Source organism: Idiotropiscis lumnitzeri, chromosome 6 (assembly GCF_059441095.1).
Source record: "Idiotropiscis lumnitzeri isolate Australia: NSW breed Sydney's pygmy pipehorse chromosome 6, RoL_Ilum_1.0, whole genome shotgun sequence".
In the NCBI taxonomy this organism is placed as follows: domain Eukaryota; kingdom Metazoa; phylum Chordata; class Actinopteri; order Syngnathiformes; family Syngnathidae; genus Idiotropiscis; species Idiotropiscis lumnitzeri.
In genome coordinates, this window is record NC_142396.1 from 5,868,830 (window position 1) to 5,885,846 (window position 17,017).

Consider the following 17,017-nt stretch of genomic DNA (forward strand, 5'->3'; position numbering starts at 1 on the left):
GTCCATAAAAGTTACAGACTTGTCTGAACTGGTCCGCGGCGGAAAAAAAGTTTGGGACCACTGACTTATGGTATAAAAATGTATGATTATTATTATGAGGTAAATATGTTTCCTTGCCCCCGAAACGGACAGCGCAGTGATAAAACATCTGAGTCTCTTGCCTCAGACTCACCTCCTCTTCTCCTCCGAGCAGAAGCTTTGTAGACAATGAAAGGGTCAGCAGAGGAGAGAAAAAGCACAAGAACAAGCCAGGAGAAGTAACTATTGGCAAAGTTAGTGAAAAAAAGGAGGAGGATTGGAAAGCTGTCTGAGCTTTTATACGATATCAAGTTCACTCGTTGACTTCACAAGACAATTCAATAGCAGAACAACGAGGACGCTCGAGTGAAAATACACAGTTTTGCGAGGATTTCTTTTTTCGCAACTGCCCTCGACAAAAAGCATCCAAGTGCATGGACATCAAGTTGCATAAAAAGCATATTGGAAAAAAACTCGAACAGCTTTCTGTAGAGAATCACAGCATGGAAAGGACACGTCCAAAAATACCAGCACTCACCCAATTCTTCCAGCTCGGCCGTCATGGATTTGGAGCGCAGCGTGAGCGTGGTGCTGGGAGCTCTTTTGGGAGGCGGCGGTGCTGTGGAGAAAAGGCACGGCGTTGAGGAGGACCACGATGGCCTTGAAGACCGTGATGGAAACTCTTTGGCTTTGTGGCTAAGTGTCCTCCGGGCTTCCCAAAGACGGCCGGCCCACGCCGCCGTCACCTTCGTTTGGATCGGATCCGATTTGGACCAAGTGCTACGCTGGGGACCGGACTTCTTCATAGCTAGGCTCGATTAGTCGGGACTTGTTCTTTCTGCGTTCCTCCCGCACATGACATTGCATCAAGGGAAAATGTGGTCCTTGGATGCTTTGTGAAACGTATCAGCACAGCAGCTCGGAAATACAACCTGGTCCTCACTCTCTTGGAGCCTGATTGACTGTCTTTTGCGCTTTCAATAGCTCTGCCGATTTTCACCATGGAACATGTCAAAACAAAGTTTCAAGCGATCGGAAGAGTGAGTGGAAAAGCCAAATGAACATAAAACGGTGTTACAGAAAATAAATCAATTGATTTCGGGGAAGCCTCACAAAAGCCGCGTGTTGTTTGATTTAAAACTTGGAGCGGCACACCCCAAAAAAATTGCGACCGCCAATTGCTGCACTGTGCTGAATTTTAATCATAGGTGATATGGCATGACTCCTTCTTGTGACTTGCTCCAAATCAGCCCTGACATCACCCAGAAGCTCCAAAATTGCACGGGTGAACAGACAATTTTTGTTTCTGGCATTTCGCCCAAAAAAAGTCCGCGAGTAGATCGAATCTGTTCTGCCTGTCACCTCTCATTTTGCTAAACCTTCACTTGCCTCAGGAACGCAACAATGGTTACACACGTTGTGCCTGCCTTGCAGACAACGCAATTAAAGACACTGCAACTTCAGATTGTGCGTGCTAAATCGATCGACTGTATTTGCATCAACCTCCCGCGGAACACACAAAAAAAAATAACTGTGCAGCAATTTTGGCTGTTTGGCAGACGCAATCCTGGGTGTAGATCAGCTGTCACATCTCTTGGTGTGAGCAATTAAGTTTGCTCCTCTTTTTACACGGGCAACTGTTTTATGAATCAGGCCCTTGGAAGACAAAGCGACATCTGCGTTAACAGATGGAGAAGGGGGACAATGGTTTAACAGCGAAGGACAACGATATGCACCAGACATCACACCTCCAAGCTTGCGGGAGTTTCGTAATCCTTCTCCAAACACTCAATGTTGCAATCTCGTTGACTTTAAAAATGTCTATTCAAGCATCTCAGGTGGGAAAAATACATTCCCTCGACGCAGGAAGTTTTTTTTACCAGGAGACCCGAGAGAAAAACACAGTCAAAAAGTCAGTGGAGTCTTTCGCAAAAAGAAATTCATCAAATCCAACTTTCCGTCTTCTGGCGCGTAAGTCCACAGTCAACAGTCCTGGTCTTCGTCGATTCTGAATGTGTGCGAGTCGTGCCGCAGCATTAGTGGAGACGGAGGAGGTTTGCAAAAAAAAAAAAAAAAAGAGAGAGGAACAAGTCTGAGAGGTAGAGAGAGTCTGTTGCTATAATGCAATGCTTAATTCCAAACATGCAGTGTAGTCGCCATGACAACAGTGGCGAGGAGCACCAAAGATGCAGAGGTGCACGGAGACTTTGTGTTTTCAATGTGCATTTCATTACTGTACAAAAAGAGTGTGCGGTAAAGTCGCAAATGCATCTGAGGAGCGGACGGGAACGTCGGAATTGGCGGCAACGAAGGAATTAGTGCCTTGCTCAAAAGATCTACGGCATTCAGATTAGCATCCATTTTCTAGAGCCTATCACAGCTGAGTTTGGGTGAAAGCTGGGGTATACCCTAGATTGGTCGCCGGGTATACGCAGATACATATATATACTTCTTTCGGTGATATGACTTTCTCACTCAAAAACTAGTTTGAATTTCTTTTTGTCCGTTGACTTTAGGATTAAAGGGGAAGTCAACTCCAATTTTTTTCTTGACAATAATTTCTTCAATGCGACCCCACTAGTCTCTTGTGGAATATGAATTAAGGAGCAAAATCCACCGTTTTCATCGCAGTTGCTCAGGGATCACGTAACGACCAATCACGACTCAGCTTGCAAACGTCACATGACCAAACTCAGAATAGAGGTGTCCCGTAATTGGGAGACCTATTGACCGCGAGGTACATGTTCCTCCCACATGCTGTCCGATGGTGGAAATGCAGACGCAACCTCACAGGGAGATTCTCCCGCAAATTTTAATGTCAAGTGATTTTGTGTTTCCTCTTCCACATTTCGTGGTGTTTACCTTTCTTGCGGACAACTTCCTCCGACTCCGGCTTACGCACGACGGACACCACCTTCATCAGCAGCCGGTTGCCTCCTTGCCGGATCAACGACACCACCTGCTTGTGGCCGACCTTCACCACGTTCACACCGTTTACCTAATGGGTACCACACAAATCTTTGGAGTTATTCATTTGACTTTGAGTGGGCGAGCAAAAATGTGAATTACAAGCAAGCTTTATCCTTAAGGTCCTCAGTAAGTGCGCGCTGGGAGGAAGCATGGAACAAATTCAACTAGTAGTTTGTGTGCGATTACCTCAATGAGAAAGTCTCCCGTCCGCAGTCCGGCTCTCCAGGCCACACCCTCCACGTCCACAGACTCCAGATACTGCAGAGCGGGGAACGCTGGCGTCGGCGTGAACTCTTCGATGGGCGTCTCGGCTAAGCAAACAGATAAGAGTATTTAGTCGTCGAACTGAGGTTTCGGCGTAGGTCTCAGCTTTATATTGACGTCAACCCTTGCAGTACACCAATCATGACATGATTATTACTCATGAAATGATTACTACAGATACGAATAGGTAGACGTGACACGCCCCCTCTGAGATGTGTGCCAATTACGCGACTTGAATGAACTGCACAGCGCATGGGAAAATCGTGCAGAGTCCCGGCCTCATGATAGCTCGTAATTAATTTTTGAACACGTCCTGATGTTCATTTTATGAAAATGAAACTTTTAATTGACAAAAGAGGAGGAGGTTTGACCTACTCAACCATTATGGCCATGCATCACAAAATCTGCTGTTCCTGTCAAACTTCAGACGACATTTTGCATTGTCGGGTCACAGTTTAGATTCTTCAATGAACCTCACGTGCTTGTTTTCGTGAGAGAAAGCTGTCGTAACCCATCCACACACGGGGAAAACATGTAAAGTTCATACAGGATGGTGATTCAAACCCACAACTGCACCATGCTGCCCTGTTTCTTTCTTGTGATCCTGAATATTTGGTGAGAAAAACAACTGCATACAATGTCATGTTTGAAAACCCACGCACACACAAACTCCATTAAATCATGGCGCGATTCCAACAAACTCGCCGACATGTGACTTTTTCTGACGCACACTAAGTGAACTGTACTGCTGCTGCGGTGTGTGTGTGTGTGTGTGCGCGCGCGTGCGTTTCATTGAACAGTCACAGACAGCTCCACTGGCAGTGAGTGATCGGTAAGTAAAAGTAGACTCCCGACAAGGTGCCTTAGCAGGGGTTGCCATGGTAACCACGCCCCATCCCCTAAGGCAAGGTGGGGGTAAGGGGGGGGGAGGGTGAGGTGAGTGGGGCAGGGCGTCGGGGGAATAGGGCACGTGTGTAATAAAAGTAAAACGAAAGAAATGAGTGCATTGGCCATACCGGCGGAATAGATGGAGCGGTTGCCAAGCAATTTTAAAGAGTGAGGGAGGAGGAAAGAAAAGATGAGAACGAGTGAGAGGAGAGGTGTCGACGAAATGTGAGGGCCATGTGTGAGCAGCAGATGGGACAGCGATTTGGCAGTAGACACACACACACACACACACACACACACACACACAGTGAATCTGAGTACACAAAACGTGTTGAGCAAAGCTGCTACTCACTCATACGATAGACTCAAGTGCAGCACATTGGTATAGTGGTTCTTATGTTTGTCTCACAGTGGAAAAGTTCTGGGTTCAAGATTCTCCTGTGTGTATTTTGCAAGTTTTCTCCCACGGGGAGAGCTGGAACCTGGATTTGAACCCCCAGCCTTAGATCTGTGAGGCTGTGGGAACCACAGATCCATAGAACGGTGCCATTCGCCGTCCACTAACAAAGTCTAAAATAAATCCAAAACGGTCATAATAACGCTCACCTTTTGCGCCACGCAGGACAAAACCAAAGCCCTCGTTTTCTTTCTTCTGTAAGACGGCATTCTTCTCCTCTATGATGTAATCACTGGGGAGAGAATAGATGAGAAAAGAAAGTATGACTCTGGAACTTCACGCACACACGCGCACACCACGCTGGCAAAAGGAAGTTGTGACTGAAGTGCGGCTCAGAAGCATCTTAAAAGCGAATCAATCCTCCGCCACTCAAGTGACAGACACGCGAGAGGCTCAGACGTGATATTAATGACGGAGGAAATTCATCACGGTCTCATTTCAGTTGTTGACATTTGGAGGAATGCAGACTGAAAGTGTCCAAACTTCTAAAGTCAAAATTGTTTTTATAAAGTTACGAGTCTAAGCACAGCATTCTGATTAATATTTCATTCGTGGATTACCAATTAAAATGATTCATCCACGGAGGGTGACATTTTATGCAGCAGCGCCCCCTGCTATTGACTGAAACTCACATCAAAGTGGCGATAGCCACACATTGCGAAAGTCATGTGATCAAACCGGATGCTATTAACTGGAAGACCCCATTTTGGGGGGGGACAAAGTAGGGCAATGAAACTATGACTTCAGGTATTTTTTTTTTTAATGGAGGGTGTGGAAGTAAAAACTCATCAGAAAAATAAAACGCATGAAAAGCCAACTTTGGCACGGTTGTGCTTTGTTATTTCTGTCACTCAACATCAAATACACGTCAATGCAAACCGAACACGCTTGGCTCGGATTGGTTGCGGCTGCTCTAAACATCAAAGCAAATGTTAGTGGCGGTGGGACATGAGTCATTAGCCATCGCACTCGCTCTCCCGTTAGCTTAGCAACACATCACTTAGCACTCAAGACTTACCGAGAGAAGACAGAGCTCGCGCTGGTGCAAGCGGCTGATCGGAAACAAACCTTTCTGCAAGATGGAGGCCAAAGGCGTTCTGTATTAAGTCGTAGAAAAACTATTCCACGACTTTTATTGTATTTCATTTGTTGGGAATAAATTGTGAATTTACAAAAAAAAAAGGTTGGGCTTTGACATGAAACTTGTGAAACGTTGTCCTGCCAGCAAAACAGACGACACGCAAGGGTTGAATTGAGGCAACTGGATTCTTGTTGATTACGAAGAGTGTTTCACCTCAAATCCAAAAGGCATCTTCGGTTTCCAATTTAAAGTGAGGCGTCTTAATACGTGTGTTTTTCTTATTGTGCAAAGCGAAAGGTAAAAGCCATGATTTCTCCTGGCGACAGTGCTTCTTCGTGGATTTACACTTCTTAGGCGGCGGCCACACGGGCATATTGGATGCGTATGGTTGTTATGTCAACGCCCACTGTTAAGTGTATCGCGAATGCTGTCGGTAAATTCTATAAAACCTGGAGCTCCGGCGACACAAATGACATTTAGAAACTCGAAAAGCAGGGAAGAAATGAATGAGAAGCTGACATTTCATGGAAAGGCTGACAAAGTGCGTGGAAACAATGCCCGCCGTGTGGAAAAAGTCCCATTAAAACTGCCACTTCAACATAGAAAACGGGACATATTGTATTTGCCTCCAAACTAAAAGCAAATGAATACAAAAGTTGATTTTTGTATTATTGTCAGCGAGTGAGATGACAGCTTGGACAAATTCATACAGAGTTATGCTCACAAGCATTTGGACAATGACAGAATTTGAATGATTTTTCCCTTTAAATGCCACCACAGATTTGAAAACAACTTCATCGTTAATTTCAGGTGATTCACACAAAATGGCTGCCATTTTTCAGTGGTATATGCCACATTTTGTTGGAACATCTTGCATTATATCAATTTTCTATTGCACTTGTCCTCATTTGGCTTCCTCCTACGTACCAAAAAACACACAAGAGATAAATTGAACATTCTAAATTGAAATATGCCCTCGCTGCTGATAATTCCAGGGTAAAGTCGTCTGGGATAGCTCACCCAGGTCTCTCATCAAGACAACTAAGAGATAAAAACGGATTATTACTACCTTGTGATGATCTAATAATAACACTTTTTTTTTTCCATTCATGTTTTTTGTATAAATTTCTTTTTCTTTTTTTTTTAATGTGAGTGTGGTGGAGCACTAAAAGGAAAAAAAAAAAAAAAGACTTTCGTGAGTGCAGTGGCAGCTTTTTGCCTTTAGGTGGCAGCCAATTCCACAACAGAATTTGCCGTCCAGCAGCACACTCCAAGGAGGCAAACTCTCTCTTCCGGGAGTTTTGGGCATGACGTACCTGTATGAAGTGAAGTTGTCATAGGATCCCACAGTGTAGTGTCTGAACAGTCTTTTAGTGCGGTCCTCTCGAGTCTCTGCAAAACAAAACAACAAAAAGGATATTCTTCGACATGAATGGACACAGTGGTAAAAGCCTGTTGAGTCACAACATTACCCCAGAATGCGGTTCAGCAAGCATCAATGGGTAAACTTCAGGTGTGTGTTTTGCTTTTTCTTCAGCGTGAATATGATGCAGTGATGACGTCCAAATGATGGAAGAGACCCAACAAAAAAATGTGACAAGATATTTAACTTACGCGCAATACATTTTATCTAGATTATTAAGTACATTATTTTAATAACAGTATGTTTAAGGACTGTGAATAATGTAACAGTGGCTTACAACAATATTAAAACATTTTTTTTACATTCCATACTTCATTCAATACAGTGCGTTTGTTTTCTACTACGCTTATGAATTTTACCATTGGTATTAATGGTCATGAAGTCTTTTTTTTTTAAGTGGTTCTTGGTGTAAAAAAGTCAGAGAACCATTGTACCATCATAATGAACCAGGAGAGTGGAGCGCTGACAGAGAATAAGAGGCAGTGAACGGACGTTAAACGGCAGGTGCCATTTGATCCATGTCATCCTGTCGATCTCATTCTGTGTGTGATTGAGTGACAGTGACAGACTGTCAGCTTAACTTTATGTTATAAATACTTCATGCTCACAGTATGCAAGGGTGGGTATACAAGAGTATGTACAGTATGCACTTTTGAAATGAATGTGTATTTTTGCTGGCACTGTGAATAACGGCAAATAATTTATGAACCAAGAAAGTAGATTGTAACGCAGCATGGGACAGGTACCAAAGAAAGGAAGGCTGGCAAGTCGTTCTATAGCAAAGGAAAAAAAAAAACAATTAGGGACTGATGGAGAAGGAGGACATGTAGGAAGGCAAAGAGGAGAAACAATGAAAATTTACTGGTTTTATCTGCTACTCATATAACTTGGTGAGGCCTGAAAGGAAATTGAATGACAATGAAAGAAGGATGGAAGGAAGGAATGAAGGAAAGAAGGAAAGTAGGAGGGCAGGAAACAAGCTAAATGGATGGAAACAAGGAAGGTAAGAATGAAGGAAGGAAGGAACAAAGGAATGAAGGATGCAAGGACGAAGTGAAGGAAGGAAGAGAAGAATGAACGAAGGAAAGTAGGAAAGAAAGAAGCTAAAATGAAGGAAAGAAGGAATGTAGGAAGGAAGGAAATATGATAAAAGCAAGAATGAAACAAGGAAGGAAGGAATAAATAAAGGAACAAAGAAAGAAGGAATGGAAGGACAGATTAAAGGATGGAAGGACAGATTGAAGGAAGGAAGGAAAGAATGAAGGAAAGTAGGAGGGAAAGATGCCAAAAGAAAGGAAGAAAGGACAGAAGGAAGGAAGAGAGAAATAATTAAAGAAAGAAAGACAAAAATAAACAAAGAAATAAAGTAAGAAAGAAAGAAAGACAAAAATAAAGGAAGAAATAAAGGAATGAAAATAATGTCAAAGGTTCAAGAAAAGGAAGTCATGCAAAAAAGTCATTTGAAACAACAGAAGGAAGGATGTAAGGACACGTGAATGAAGCCACAGCCAGAACAGAAGGAAGGCCAAAAAGTTGAGCAATAAGCTTTGAAAATATCACAAACAGTAATTTGCGCGATTGTCGGTGTTGCTTTTCTCTCGGCAAAGATGAAAACACGCCCACGAAGCCTGTTTAGCACAAGAGTCACGGCGAGCTGCTCAGGGATGGTTTTGCGAGCGTTATAGCGGCGGGCGACACTTATGACGGATCCTGTCCTGGACACACCAACATCTTTGCTGTCCTTGTCTGAAGGGCACGCGTGGCACGCATGCACACAGCCAGTCTCTGAACCCTGCTAAAAAGGGAATTAACCTACGCTGTCTTGCCACTGATAGATAAGAGCTGCCGACAAACATGCACACACACGCCCCCCCCCACACACACACTTATCGAGCAAGCCTCATTGATTTGTAAATCTTTCCTCCTACACCCTGACTCATCTGATTTTCCCTGCACATGCCGGGAATGTTAACCTCCTAAACTAGGTGAATTGAGGCCTCAAGCGGGGGGGAAAAAAAAACATACTGATAGTCAGGCCCAATTTGAGAATTCTGCCTCCGTTCTGACCAAAGTCAGGAAAAAAAACGGTTTATTGGATTTCTTTGAATGATTCCACTGTGCGGTTGTTCTGTGGTGATGGTTGTGTTGAAACAGATTTTTTCATAATCAGAGTGTTAAGAGTTAAAAATCGGTGCGGCACACAACTCCCTCAAAATAGCCATCAGTGATCTGAGACGCTCATACTCACGGCGGTTACGGGCGAGCCTATCCCAGCTGTCTTTGGGCAGTAGGCGGGGTCCACCCTGGACTGGTCGCCAGCCAATCGCAGGGCACCCAAAGAGAAACAACCACGCGCACTCACAATCACACTAAGGGACAATTTTAAGGTGTTCAATTAACCTACCACGTATGTCTTTGGAATGTGGGAGGAAACCGGAGTACCCGGAGAAAACCCACGCAGGCACGGTGAGAACATGCAAACTCCGCACAGGAAGGCCGGCGCCGGAATCGAACCCACGACTTTTGTACTGTGAGTCCACTGAGCCTCCCTCAAAAACAATTTGCTCGTCTATCCCTTGCTGCTCTAATCGAAGAAGATTCTTTTTTTTTTTTTTTTTACGTCCTGCCTTGTTCACGATAAATTTAGCATGCTGGCAATAGGAGAGGGTGAAGGAAGGGACAGCAAGTGGAGGAAATGTCAGCGCAAATCCTCAAAAGTGCACGTCAGTTTCAGTCACTTTTCAGCGTAAAAGAGGGGAAATGTTGTCAAGCAGTGAGAGACATCTCGTTGGGGGAGAAGAGAGGCTTTCTCTCAAACAATCCTGACAGCTAAATGACAAAATAGCTTGTTGGTTCAGGTCGGGTCCTTCCTGGAAAAAGGAGATGTCACAATCGTAGACAAAGTGACTCGGACGAACTCGACGTGAACCACACAGATAAGGACTGGCCGTCATAAAAACTTTGACCTTTTCATAATGTTTATAATGAGGTGACGGGCATGCACGGATGAGGAAAATGGATTACCAACTGCCCAAAAATTATAATCAATCGAGCAAAAGCTGTGGTTGAGGAGGATGAATCAAAGAGAGGATCTGTCCAAAGTGGTTTTGATCAACACCCACCCAATCTGATCCGTTCACAAGCAGGCAAACGTTTTGTGTCAGTGGTAAATATGCAAATTAGCTCCATCGCTACGTCACAATTTGACAACATTTAAACGGATCGCTTAAGTACTGATTCAAGTGTTTTACTTACCAGTAATTAAAAGTTCCGAAAAAAATAGAAAGTCTGAGAGCCTGTTGCTAGTGTCTCATGGTTCTCTGCTTTATAACAGTGGTGCCCAACCACCGGGGCCGGGCCAGGTACAGGTCCGCGGGCCACTTTGGATCGGGACACATATATGCAAGAAAAAAATACTTGCAATTCTTCGTTTATTTATTTATGCTTATATTAAACCCAAAAGCTTGCAAAATGAGTCAATAACGGACCACGTACAAAGACCGCTCTGCAAAATATGCGGCGAGCGGCCCACATGTTGGCCGTCCGCAACAGTTATGGGCTTGTATGAACCGGTCTGCAGCGTGAAAAACGCCTTGTAAGACCCCGAGATCTATTTACAATTTTTTTGTCACTGTGTTGTCATCCACAAAGGCTGAAAGAAAGTATTTAGCCTTTTGGGACAATGTAAGGAGAAGAAAGTACAGATATTTATTTGCAAATAAAGGGATAAAATAAGAATAGTGATAATTCATCGTTCCAAAGAATACTCAAGTACAAATACCTGAAAAATCTACTAACAGCGCAGTCACAAAATACTTGTTGGTTTCTCCCCACCACTGGACTTACCCCAATAAAAATCACGCCATAACATCCCGGCTTGCTCCGCCTTTACTACCGTCACCACCCCCTCGATTCTGCTACACACCAAAGGCACCTCGGACACCATGACGGGACAGCAGTCCATTTTGTGTTCCGTCCACAGTTTCGACGCAGGGGTCGGTCCCCTGATAGGATCCCTCCGAGACGCCGGCCTTCCACGCTCGCCTTATCCGCATTTTTCCTTCCCGAACAGCCGAAAGTGTGTCAGACGCTTTCAGCCTCCAGCAAACAACTGCTTCCCATCGCCACTCTCTCTCTCCTGCTCGCTCTCCCTGCTCACTCAGATTTCGTCGGGTTTGCGCGAAGAGCCTTTGGAGAGCTCCTCGTTACCGCCTGAGTGTCGTCATGGACCGAAAATACTCGTCAAAGTGGAGGAAGCCTTGAATAATTCAGTGTAAACGCACTCGCAACAAGAGGCGAGTTGTGTCGAAGCTCGCCAAACGCGAAAATGCTTGCTGACAAACGCACGGTGAGCTCGTCAATTATAAATGCTTCTTAACGCAACAATAATGTCAAGCTATCTTAACCCTTATGTAAGGTTCAAGCCACATTTGACCCATTTTGGAAATTGGAGAGCAACTAAAATAACCTAATAGTCATTCTTTCACCTGGAAATTGAAACGGCTTTTCCCAAAGTGACCCAAACTGGACAAAAATTGAAATATTTAAAACTACAGCGGCACAATGACTTATGATTGACTTTCTTGAAAAACGAGCCGTTCCTCGGCTGATTTTTTAGCAGTTGCATGCGCTAGATGGCACCAGTCAAATTAAAGTTGGAGTTTGCAGTCATATACCCGACGGAATACCAGGCAAGGTCCTCAGAGCATGTGCCCACCAACTGTCACATGTTTTCTGCAGGATCTTCAACCGCTCCCTGGCTCAGGCAGTCATCCCCTCCTGCTTGAAAACTTCCACCATTATTCCTGTCCCCAAAAAGTCACCAGCCGTCCACCTGAATGACTACCGTCCTGTTGCTCTCACACCAGTCATTATGAAGTGCTTCGAGAGGCTGGTTCTCCAGCACATCAGGGACTGCCTTCCTCCCACTCTGGACCCCTACCAGTTTGCATACCGGGCTAACAGATCCACTGAGGACGCCATCGACACTGCTCTGCATGTTGTGCTGGGCCACCTGGAACGACAGCAGAGCTATGCAAGGATGCTCTTTGTGGACTACAGCTCGGCATTCAACACGATCATCCCAAACATCCTCGTCGCCAAACTGGACACTCTCGGCCTCCCTGCCCTCACACGCATCTGGATTAAGGACTTTCTGACCAACAGACCCCAGACTGTGTTGCTCGGCCCCTACACGTCCTCCACCCTCATGCTGAGCACCGGTTCCCCCCAAGGATGCGTGCTGAGCCCTCTCCTGTACGCCCTCTACACCTACGACTGCAGCCCGGCCCACGGCAACAACACCATCGTCAAGTTTGCTGACGACACGACAGTGGTCGGTCTGATCTCGGAAGGTGACGAGACAGCCTACAGAGAGGAGGTAAAGAGACTGACAACTTGGTGCAAGGACAACAGACTGCACCTTAACTCTGCTAAAACAAAGGAGATTGTCGTCGACTTCAGGAGGAACAAGACGCTGCCGCCCCCCCTCTGCATCGAAGGCGTGTGTGTGGAGAGGGTCCGCACGTTCAAGTTCCTGGGAGTACAGATCTCCGATGACCTTTCTTGGAGTCACAACACCACAGCAGTGGTAAAGAAGGTCCGCCAACGTCTGCACTTCCTGAGAGTCCTCAGGAAATTCAACCTGGACAGGAAGCTGCTGCTGGCCTTCTACCACTCGTCCATCGAGAGCCTGCTGACGTACTGTGTCTCCACCTGGTACAGCGGCTGCACTGAGGCGGACAGAGTGAGGCTCCAGAGGACAGTCAAAACAGCGCAAAGGATTATTGGCTGCCCTCTCCCCCCACTGTCGGACATCTACACCGCCCGGTGCCTCAGAAGGGCTCTCAACATCGTCAATGACAATACCCACCCAAACTCACACCTGTTCGACCTGTTGCCCTCTGGCAGGCGCTACAGATGCATCAAATCAAGGACCAATAGACTGAGAAACAGTTTCTTTCCGAGAGCCATCTCCATACTGAACTCTCACACACACACGAGACTACCCTAACCTCGCAAAACAGCATTGTGATGTGTTTCTATATGCCCTATTCAGTACTGAATTCCATTGCACTGTCTTCTTTATTTATCTAATTTATATATTTGTCTGTATTATTGTTGTATTGCACTGGAGAGGGGAGCCCTCTAATCTCGTTGCACACTTGAGTACAATGACAATAAAAGGGATTTCTATTTCTATTCTATTTCTATAAAAACAAAATAATTTTTTGTCATACATGTTAAAACTGTTTGTATGAACTGACAGAAGAATATTATTAAAATGTTTTTTTTGGGGGGGGGGGGAATCAACCTTCTCATTCCTCTAACGTAATATTTTACAATTATTTCTTAACTCATCATAGAGTGAATAAAACTAACCAATCAGAGACTGTAGAGACAAAAGACAAGACCGAGGGACGCATCAGTCATTTTCTGACTTTTGGTGGGCGGTCGGTCAACACCAGGGAGCAACAAAAGTTCAAAGGAAGGAACTGGAAAGCTCTCCACTTCATGTCATGGGATATAAAAGGTGCGACGTGAGGCTACAGATGGCTGCATATGGATCGCAACACCGGCGCCGACGTAACGTAAGTTGTTTGCCTCTCATATGTTTTAATAGATTGCACATTTCAAAAAAAATAAATAACATGAAACCGGTAACATTTCGTTTTTGGCAATACCCCATCATAAACAATGTGATTTTCAGAACAGAGCAAGGATCGAGTGTTTGCCAAATTGACAGACAGAAAAAAACTTGGAAGCGGTCTACTCCACTCTTGTGGCTGCAAAGTTGACGTCAACCTTCAGGTACAGAAAGTATGAAGTACGAAATAAGGACAGCAATGAAGGGAATCAACAGTGAACCGTGCCCTGGCGCTCGCACGCTGAAGCATAGCAAGCGGGCACGTGCATTTACGTGCATGTGACCTGCTGTCCTCCAATCAGGCTCCCTTGTCAAGTGCGATACGTCTTCTCCTCCAGTGGAGCCGCTTGGCTGTGATTCATTCCTGCCATCATGCCGCCGCCGTCTATTACCATTTGATGTGGCTCGCTCCTCTGCAGAGTGAGAGATGCCTCGCATTGCACCTGACTGACTTCTGATGAAAAGCATTTTGCAACCAACACACGCGCAAGGACACGGGCACTTGACGCACACTCACTCAGACATTTGAGTTCACGCGTACACATTCGCATACAGAAATACTCTCAGGCACGTACACACATGCCCGCACACCCCCGCACACACACACACACCGGTTTGGTAAAGGGGGCTTGCCAAACGAGCAGGGCCCCCAGTCTGATTTTGCCGACTCAGCTCAACTTTATTACCAGACATGTCTTACAAACTGCGCTTTACAGTCTGCGCCTGGCGCACCTTCCAAATATTGAGATGGATTGGTCGGCCATACCAAAGTGTCTGCTGGCTCCAAACACCACACATCAGTGTGCATGTTTCACCATTTCAGAGCCACCAGTTGAACGCCCCCGAATGTGGTACAATGCAAAATTAACATAAAATAGCATGCGGAATTTGACTGGCCTTCATTCGAATTCCAGACCAACGACCAATCAAAACAAATCTTTTATCATGTGAGTTTTTGCAACCAAAATCAACGTCTCCAGCTATATGCGATTATTTATTGAGGTTACCTGCCTTTTTCTTAGCCTCATAGGGTGTCCGCAGTATGCTTGGCGTTATATTGTGTTTAACAATAATACTTAACTATAATTATAATATCAGATGTACGTGTGACAGAAAAAGCGAATTGTGGAGAGTCTCTGTCAAAAGGAATTCAATGAATGGAACAGGCACAGCTCATATCTCAGTACTCTTTTTCTTCGTCAGCTGTGCCGGTACAGCACAAGGATGGACAGGACAGTATGTGGAGTCTCGAAATGTTGCAGACTATTTATTTTTTTTGCAATTGTCCAATTGAGACGCTTACGGCCGTGTCACTCACTCTGCAACGGGCCTTACCGTACGTCTTTTAAGCGGACAACTAACGGATATTTGGTGTCGCTGCAAGAAGCAGCTGAGAAGGGACAAGTCGCGATAAGAAAGGTGACAAGCATACTGAGCACACCGACACACAAAAAAGGCCACTCTGTCGGATGTGTTAACATGACATTTTAAGTGTGAAGGGCGAAAACTGGAGCCGTCCGATAACATGACAAGAAGGAAAAAAAAGGGATGGCGAGGTGAGGGCACAAAGGCCACATACCCTTTTAGTGTTCATTTAACTTATTAAAGATTACAGGCCTTTTTTTGAATTGTTTAATAGCGCTCACATTTAAATGCAGAACCTCACATACATTCCACATAACTCATTCAATGCCATCCCAGTTAAAACGGATCTTTGAGGGGAAACGCTACTGGACTTGTCTGGATTCTGTCATATGAGAGCTCATATACAAAAACAAATTCAGCTAATTAAAAAAATGGCTTCTTGGTTTGTCACCAAGCGTTCGTTTCAAGCCGTCACACACAGCAACAAAAATCACATTGTGCGTGCGTGCAATGTAGTGATTACGGCGCAGTGAAATGACATTCTCCTCAGGCTCTTTGTCACTTGTCAGCACAACACAGCAACAGAATGACGAGGTTCGCTAGGTTGACGATGCAAACATTTAATGACCGTTATATTCTGTTGTGTTTTTTTTTTTCTTGTTTTGTGCGAAAAGCACCACCCAATGCTGAGTAGAAAAACTCACGGATTTCCCCCCCATCTATGGTGGACATAAAAAGTCTACACACCCCTGGTGAAATACCAATAAAATGGGAGTTGACGCACTCCTGCTACCATTTAAATCTAATCTCGTTGCACTCTTGAGTACAATGACAATAAATGGATTTCTAATCTAATCTAAAGTGATTTAAATTAACCTCAAATAGATTTCATGCATATCGAGGGCCCCTACATCCAACTTTGCGTGGGGCGGCTTGGTGTACCTAATGTTGTGGCCGGTGAGTGTTTTCACCAGGTGTTCCCTCACGAGTGCATTGCATCATCTTCGCCATCCTCGCTCGCTCTCTCTCTCTCTCTCCACACTGCCGCAGCCACGCGAATGTTTAAGCATTCCGAGGGTGTGCAGACACATTTCCAAACTTCTTAATGGCCGCGCTAAAAATAGCCCCGGCTGGGCACGACTGAGCTGATTCATGCAGCTGGGAGTCATTCAAGTGCACGCCGGTGAATGAGAAGCGCGTGCCTCTTAAAGTCAAACCAGCGGTGCGAACGTCCGTATTGCTTCTTCCACTATGGAGAAAAATCTGCCTTTAAATGACTGCAGGTGTAATTAAAAAATAGATTTTGCATATAAGTGACAGTAAAAAAATCTTTTTTACTATCACTTGTATTTTTTTCCACAGAGACATTTTTTTAAATAACATCTGCAATTGTACAGAAGTAGAGAGCGTGAGTGCCTTTGTCACCTCTGGCAGACAGCAGGATGAGTGGCAGCGTTTGCAGTGGGGTAAAATCCCAAGCAATTGCAGCCATGAGATTAACTCGAGCGCTATTGGTGAAAATGAGCGGCCCACGGTCATTGGGTTACGTCATTAGAAAGGCAAAGACAGGCTCGATCATTATCCCCTCCATTAGCACGTGTAAACAGCCTCATACATGTGTGTTTGGGTGTGTGTGTGTGTAAACGAGAGACAGAGAGATGGCTACAGCCATTTAAAGTCAACCCCAAACATTTTCCTCACAATAAGAACGGTATTCTGATTAATATTGCGTGATATAAATTAAGCGGCAAAATCCACTGGGTTGCTGTCCATTTTAGTGGGCGGGCATTTTGCCGCTTGCTGTCGACTGAAAATGACATCCCAGTTGCTCAGGTAATGACCAATCATGGCTAAGCTTCAGAAAAAAAGGTGTATGTATGTTGGACAAAATAAGGCTAAATTTGT

The 17,017-nt window shown here is 44.9% G+C and overlaps 1 protein-coding gene across 14 annotated transcripts in view; it reads right to left on the reverse strand.

Annotated features, from left to right (window-relative positions):
- Positions 1-17,017, reverse strand: part of shank3a (SH3 and multiple ankyrin repeat domains 3a) — a 125,066-nt gene that overhangs the window by 13,140 nt on the left and 94,909 nt on the right. For 13 of the 14 annotated variants that reach the window (XR_015844135.1, XR_015844134.1, XR_015844136.1 and 10 more), the window contains 6 exons: positions 6,995-7,070; positions 4,747-4,829; positions 3,175-3,299; positions 2,881-3,016; positions 557-637; positions 173-196 (listed from right to left, as the gene is read on the reverse strand). Coding sequence is in view for 11 of the 14 variants with exons in the window: in XM_088299258.1 (XP_088155384.1) it covers positions 173-196; positions 557-637; positions 2,881-3,016; positions 3,175-3,299; positions 4,747-4,829; positions 6,995-7,070 (525 nt within the window). In the remaining 3 variants the exon portion in view is untranslated. The remainder of the gene's footprint in view (positions 1-172; positions 197-556; positions 638-2,880; positions 3,017-3,174; positions 3,300-4,746; positions 4,830-6,994; positions 7,071-17,017) is intronic. The other variant, XM_088299255.1, reaches the window with a different exon arrangement.